At 66.0% G+C, this 7,500-nt stretch overlaps 1 protein-coding gene across 1 annotated transcript in view; it reads left to right on the forward strand.

Annotated features, from left to right (window-relative positions):
• Stxbp2 (syntaxin binding protein 2) overlaps window positions 1-7,500 on the forward strand; it is a 33,360-nt gene that overhangs the window by 9,451 nt on the left and 16,409 nt on the right. Inside the window, 5 exon segments of the mRNA XM_060375916.1 lie at window positions 94-197; window positions 1,183-1,195; window positions 1,198-1,330; window positions 2,581-2,665; window positions 3,601-3,731. Of these exon segments, the coding sequence (XP_060231899.1) occupies window positions 94-197; window positions 1,183-1,195; window positions 1,198-1,330; window positions 2,581-2,665; window positions 3,601-3,731 (466 nt within the window).

Consider the following 7,500-nt stretch of genomic DNA (forward strand, 5'->3'; position numbering starts at 1 on the left):
GTGTCCCCCGTGTCCCCCTGAGTGTCCCCCCTGAGTGTCCCCGTGTCCCCCGTGTCCCCCCTGAGTGTCCCCCGTGTCCCCGTGTCCCCGCAGCCCTCCCGGAGCCGCTGTTCTCCGCGCTGGGCCGCGCGCGCCTGGTGCGGGCCCTCAGGACGCTCAAGGAGATCCAGCTGGCCTTCCTGCCCTACGAGGCCCAGGTGGGCTAGCCTGGGCTACACGGGGGGCGGGGCCTGGGCTACACGGGGGGGCGGGGCCGGCCTTCCTGCCCTGCGAGGCCCAGGTGGGCTAGCCTGGGCTCCACGGGGGGGCGGGGCCGGCCTTCCTGCCCTACGAGGCCCAGGTGGGCTAGCCTGGGCTACACGGGGGGCGGGGCCGGCCTTCCTGCCCTACGAGGCCCAGGTGGGCTAGCCTGGGCTACACGGGGGGGCGGGGCCGGCCTTCCTGCCCTACGAGGCCCAGGTGGGCTGGCCTGGGCTCCACGGGGGGGGGCGGGGCCGGCCTTCCTGCCCTACGAGGCCCAGGTGGGCTAGCCTGGGCTCCACGGGGGGGCGGGGCCGGCCTTCCTGCCCTACGAGGCCCAGGTGGGCTAGCCTGGGCTACACGGGGGGGCGGGGCCGGCCTTCCTGCCCTGCGAGGCCCAGGTGGGCTAGCCTGGGCTACACGGGGGGCGGGGCCGGCCTTCCTGCCCTACGAGGCCCAGGTGGGCTAGCCTGGGCTACACGGGGGGGCGGGGCCGGCCTTCCTGCCCTGCGAGGCCCAGGTGGGCTAGCCTGGGCTACACGGGGGGGCGGGGCCGGCCTTCCTGCCCTACGAGGCCCAGGAGGGGGAGGAAGAGAGGGAGGAAGAGGGGGAGGAAGAGGGGAGGAAGAGGGGGAGGAAGAGGGGAGGAAGAGGGGGAGGAAGAGGGGGAGGAAGAGGGGGAGGAAGAGGGGGAGGAAGGAGGGAGGAAGGAGGGAGGAGGAGAGGGAGGAGGAGAGGGAGGAACAGAGGGAGGAACAGAGGGAGGAACAGAGGGAGGAGGAGAGGGAGGAGAAGGAGGAGGGGGAGGAGGGAGGAGGAAGAGGAGGAGAGGGAGGAGAGGGAGGAGGAGAGGGAGGAGTAGGGAACCCTGGAAGCTAACCCCCCCGGCCGCTGACCCCGCCCCTGGCCCCGCCCCTGACCCCGCCCCCGCCCCGCCCCCAGGTCTTCTCCCTTGACGCCCCCACAGCACCTACAACCTCTACTGCCCGTTCCGGGCCGGCGAGCGCACGCGCCAGCTCCACGCCCTCGCCCGGGGCCTCGCCACGCTCTGCGCCACGCTGCGCGAGTTCCCCGCCGTGCGCTACCGCAGGTGGGGCCCCCGTGCTCCCCGCGCTCCTCCCCGCGCTCCTCCCCGTGCTCCCCGCGCTCCTCCCAGTCCTCCCCGTGCTCCCCGCGCTCCTCCCCGTCCTCCCCGCGCTCCTCCCAGTCCTCCCCGTGCTCCCCGCGCTCCTCCCCGTCCTCCCCGTGCTCCTCTCCGTCCTCCCCGTCCTCCCCGTGCTCCTCCCCCGTCCTCCCCGCGCTCCCCTCCGTCCTCCCCGTGCTCCTCCCCGTGCTCTCCGTGCTCCTCCCCGTCCTCCCCGCGCTCCCCTCCGTCCTCCCCGCGCTCCTCCCAGTCCTCCCCGTGTTCCCCTCTGTCCTCCCCGCGCTCCCCTCCGTCCTCCCCGTGCTCCCCTCCGTCCTCCCCGTGCTCCCCTGTCCTCCTCCCTCGTCCTCCCCGTCCTCCTCCCTTCCTCCCCTCCTTCCTGTCCTCCTCCCCGTGCTCCGCTCCCTCTTCCCCGTCCTCCCAGTGCTCCACGTCCTCCCATGTCCTCCCCTCCGTCCTCCCCGTGTCTGACGTCCTCCCCGTGTCTGACGTCCTCCCCGTGTCTGACGTCCTCCCTGTCCTCCCCGTCCTCCCCGTGTCTGACGTCCTCCCCGTGTCTGACGTCCTCCCCGTCCTCCCCGTGTCTGACGTCCTCCCCGTCCTCCCCGTGTCCGACGTCCTCCCCGTCCTCCCCGTGTCTGACGTCCTCCCCGTGTCTGACGTCCCTCCCCGTCCTCCCCGTGTCCGACGTCCTCCCCGTCCTCCCCGTGTCCGACGTCCTCCCCGTCCTCCCCGTGTCTGACGTCCTCCCCGTCCTCCCCGTGTCCGACGTCCTCCCCGTCCTCCCCGTGTCTGACGTCCTCCCCGTCCTCCCTGTGTCTGACGTCCTCCCCGTCCTCCCCGTGTCCGACGTCCTCCCAGTCCTCCCCGTGTCTGACGTCCTCCCCGTCCTCCCTGTGTCTGACGTCCTCCCCGTCCTCCCCGTGTCCGACGTCCTCCCCGTGCTCCCCCGTGTCCGACGTCCTCCCCGTCCTCCCCGTGTCCGACGTCCTCCCCGTCCTCCCCGTGTCTGACGTCCTCCCCGTCCTCCCCGTGCTCCCCGTCCTCCCCGTGTCTGACGTCCTCCCCGTGCTCCCCGTCCTCCCCGTGCTCCCCGTGTCTGACGTCCTCCCCGTGCTCCCCGTCCTCCCCGTGTCTGACGTCCTCCCCGTCCTCCCCGTGTCTGACGTCCTCCCCGTGCTCCCCGTGCTCCCCAGGGGCCCCGAGGACACCGCGCAGCTGGCGCACGCTGTGCTCGCGCAGCTCAACGCCCTCAAGGCCGACACGCCCGGCCTCGGGGAGGTGAGGGAGGGACGGGGAGGAGGGGGAGGAGGGAGGGGGGAGGAGGGAGGAGGGAGGAGGAGGGAGGAGGGGAGGAGGGGAGGGAGGAGGGGGAGGGAGAGGGCGGCATCCTCCCCATCCTCCCCATCCTCCTCCCCATCCTCCCCTCCATCCTCCCCGTCATCCTCCTCCCCATCCTCCCCTCCATCCTCCCCATCCTCCCCTCCATCCTCCCCATCCTCCCCTCCATCCTCCCCTCCATCCTCCCCATCCTCCCCTCCATCCTCCCCTCCATCCTCCCCATCCTCCCCTCCATCCTCCCCATCCTCCCCTCCATCCTCCTCCCCATCCTCCCCATCCTTCCCTCCATCCTCCCCATCCTCCCCTCCATCCTCTCCATCCTCCCCTCCATCCTCCTCCCCGTCCTCCCCGTCCTCCTCCCCATCCTCCCCGTCCTCCCCCCTCCTCCTCCCTGTCCTCCTCCCCGTCCTCCTCCCCGTCCTCCCCATCCTCCTCCCCGTCCTCCTCCCCTTCATCCTCTCCGTCCTCCTCCCCGTCCTCCCCGTCATCCCCTCCTCCCCGTCCTCCCCTCCCCCTCCTCCCCGTCCTCCCCGTCCTCCCCCTCCTCCCCGTCCTCCCCATCCTCCCCATCCTCCTCCCCGTCCTCCTCCCCATCCTCCTCCCCGTCCTCCCCATCCTCCTCCCTGTCCTCCTCCCCGTCCTCCTCCCCGTCCTCCTCCCCGTCATCCTCTCCGTCATCCTCCCCGTCCTCCCCGTCTTCCTCCCCGTCCTCCCCGTCATCCCCTCCTCCCCGTCCTCCCCATCCTCTCCGTCCTCCTCCCCATCCTTCCCCTCCTCCCCCGTCCTCCCCGTCCTCCTCCCCTCCTCCCCGTCATCCCCTCCTCCCCCTCCTCCCCGTCCTCCTCCCCGTCCTCCCCGTCCTCCCCCCCCCGCAGGGCCCCGAGAAGACGCGCTCGCAGCTGCTGATCGTGGACCGCGCGGCTGACCCCGTGACCCCGCTGCTGCACGAGCTGACCTTCCAGGCCATGGCCTACGACCTCCTGGACCTGGAGCACGACACCTACCGGTGGGCGGGGCCGGGGGCGGGGCGGGGCCTGCGGGGCGGCCAATCAGCGTGCGGCTCTGCAGCGCCGCCATGTTCTGGGCGGGGCCTGGCCTGGTGGGGCGGCCAATCAGCGCGCGGCTCTGCAGCGCCGCCATGTTCTGGGCGGGGCCTGGCCTGGGTGGGGCGGCCAATCAGCGCGCGGCTCTGCAGCGCCGCCATGTTCTGGGCGGGGCCTGGGGGGCGGCCTATCGGCGCGCAGATACGCAGCGCCGCCATTTTCTGGGCGGGGCCTGACGGGGCGGGACCTGCGGCCGCCTATCAGCGCGCGGCTCTGCAGCGCCGCCATTTTCTGGGCGGGGCCAGGGGCGGGGCCGGATGGGCGGCCTATCCGTGAGCAGCTCCGCAGCGACGCCATTTTCTGGGCGAAGCTTGGGCTGGGCTGGGCCCTGGGGCGGCCTATCGGTGCGCAGCTCTGCAGCGCCATTTTTCGGGGCGGGGCGGGGCGGGGCCTGGGTCGGCCTATCGGCGCGCGGCTCTGCGGCGCCGCCATTTTCTGGGCGGGGTCTGAGAGGCGGGGCCTGGGGGCGGCCTATCAGCGCGTGGTACCGCAGCGCCGCCATTTTCTGGGTGGGGTCTGAGGGGGCGGGGCCGGGTGGAAGCGGCCTATCAGCGCGCGTCTTTGCAGTGCCGCCATTTTCTGGGCGGGGCTTGGCCTGGGTGGGGCGGCCTATTCTCATCTCCATCCCCATCCTCATCCCCATCCTCATCCTCATCCTCATCCTCCTCCTCATCCCCATCCTCATCCCCATCCTCATCCTCATCTCCATCCTCATCCCCATCCTCATCCTCCTCCTCATCCCCATCCTCATCCCCATCCTCATCCTCTTCCTTATCCCCATCTTCATCCTCATCCCCATCCTCATCCCCATCCTCCTCCTCATCCTCATCCCCATCTCCTCATCCTCATCCCCATCCTCATCCTCATCCCCATCTCCTCATCCTCATCCTCATCCCCATCCTCATCCCCATCCTCATCCTCATCCCCATCCCCATCCTCATCCTCATCCTCATCCCCATCCTCATCCTCATCCTCCTCCTCATCCCCATCCTCATCCCCATCCTCATCCTCATCCCCAGACTCATCCTCATCCCCATCCTCCTCCTCATCCCCATCCTCATCCTCATCCCCATCCTCATCCTCATCCTCATCCCCATCCTCATCCCCATCCTCATCCTCATCCTCATCCCCATCCTCATCCTCATTTCCATTCTCATCCCCATCCTCATCCTCATCCCCATCCTCATCCCCATCCTCATCCTCATCCTCATCCCCATCCTCATCCTCATCCCCATCCTCATCCCCATCCTCATCCTCATCCCCATCCTCATCCCCATCCTCATCCTCATCCTCATCCTCATCCTCATCCTCATCTCCATCCTCATCCCCATCCTCATCCTCATCTCCATCCTCATCCTCATCCTCATCCTCATCCCCATCCTCATCCCCATCCTCATCCTCATCCCCATCCTCATCCTCATCCCCATCCTCATCCTCATCCCCATCCCCATCCCCCATCCTCATCCCCATCCCCATCCTCATCCCCATCCTCATCCCCATCCTCATCCTCATCCCCATCCTCATCCTCATCCCCATCCCCATCCTCATCCTCATCCCCATCCTCATCCCCATCCTCATCCCCATCCCCATCCCCATCCCCATCCCCATCCTCATCCTCATCCCCATCCTCATCCTCATCCCCATCCTCATCCTCATCCCCATCCTCATCCTCATCCCCATCCTCATCCTCATCCCCATCCTCTTCCTTATCCCCATCTTCATCCTCATCCCCATCCTCATCCCCATCCTCATCCTCATCCCTCATCCCCATCCTCATCCTCATCCCCATCCTCATCCCCATCCTCATCCTCATCCCCATCCTCATCCCCATCCCCATCCTCATCCCCATCCTCATCCCCATCTCCATCTTCATCCCCATCCTCATCCTCATCTCCATCCTCATCCCCATCCTCATCCCCATCCTCATCCCCATCCTCATCCCCATCCTCATCCCCATCCTCATCCTCATCCCCATCTTCATCCTCATCCTCATCCTCATCCTCATCTCCATCCTCATCCCCATCCTCATCCTCATCCCCATCCCCATCCTCATCCTCATCCTCATCCTCATCCCCATCCTCATCCCCATCCTCATCCTCATCCCCATCTTCATCCCCATCTCCATCCTCATCCCCATCCTCATCCCCATCCTCATCTCATCCTCATCCTCATCCCCATCCCCATCTCCATCCTCATCCCCATCCTCATCCTCATCCCCATCTTCATCTCCATCCTCATCCTCATCCTCATCCCCATCCTCATCCTCATCCCCATCCTCATCCTCATCTCCATCCTCATCCTCATCCCCATCCTCATCCTCATCCCCATCTTCATCTCCATCCTCATCCCCATCCCCATCCTCATCCTCATCCCCATCCCCATCCTCATCCTCATCCCCATCCTCATCCCCATCCTCATCCTCATCTCCATCCTCATCCTCATCCTCATCCTCATCCCCATCCTCATCCCCATCCTCATCCTCATCCCCATCCTCATCCTCATCCTCATCCCCATCCTCCTCCTCATCCCCATCCTCATCCCCATCCTCATCCTCATCCTCCTCCTCATCCCCATCCTCATCCCCATCCTCATCCTCTTCCTTATCCCCATCTTCATCCTCATCCCCATCCTCATCCCCATCCTCCTCCTCATCCTCATCCCCATCTCCTCATCCTCATCCCCATCCTCATCCTCATCCCCATCTCCTCATCCTCATCCTCATCCCCATCCTCATCCCCATCCTCATCCTCATCCCCATCCCCATCCTCATCCTCATCCCCATCCTCATCCTCATCCCCATCCCCATCCTCATCCTCATCCTCATCCTCATCCTCATCCCCAGACTCATCCTCATCCCCATCCTCCTCCTCATCCCCATCCTCATCCTCATCCCCATCCTCATCCTCATCCTCATCCTCATCCCCATCCTCATCCCCATCCTCATCCTCATCCTCATCCCCATCCTCATCCTCATTTCCATTCTCATCCCCATCCTCATCCTCATCCCCATCCTCATCCCCATCCCCATCCTCATCCTCATCCCCATCCCTCTCATCCTCATCCCCATCATCCTCATCTCCTCATCCTCATCCTCATCCCCATCCTCATCCCCATCATCCTCATCCCTCATCCCTTCATCCCTCATCCTCATCCTCATCTCCATCCTCATCCCCATCCCTCATCCTCATCTCATCCATCCTCATCCCTCATCCTCATCCCTCATCCCCATCCTCATCCCCATCCCTCATCCTCATCCCCCATCCCTCATCCTCATCCCCATCCTCATCCTCATCCCCATCCCCACTCCCCATCCTCATCCCCATCCCCCATCCTCATCCCCATCCTCATCCTCATCCCCATCCTCATCCTCATCCCCATCCTCATCCTCATCCTCATCCCCATCCTCATCCTCATCCCCATCCTCATCCCCATCCTCATCCCCATCCCCATCCCCATCCTCATCCCCATCCTCATCCTCATCCCCATCCTCATCCTCATCCCCATCCTCATCCTCATCCCCATCCTCATCCTCATCCTCATCCCCATCCTCATCTCCATCCTCATCCTCATCCTCATCCCCATCCTCATCCTCATCCCCATCCTCATCCCCATCCTCATCCTCATCCCCATCCTCATCCCCATCCCCATCCTCATCCCCATCCTCATCCCCAT

This window comes from Meriones unguiculatus (assembly GCF_030254825.1).
Source record: "Meriones unguiculatus strain TT.TT164.6M chromosome 13 unlocalized genomic scaffold, Bangor_MerUng_6.1 Chr13_unordered_Contig_2907, whole genome shotgun sequence".
NCBI classification, from domain to species: Eukaryota; Metazoa; Chordata; class Mammalia; order Rodentia; family Muridae; genus Meriones; species Meriones unguiculatus.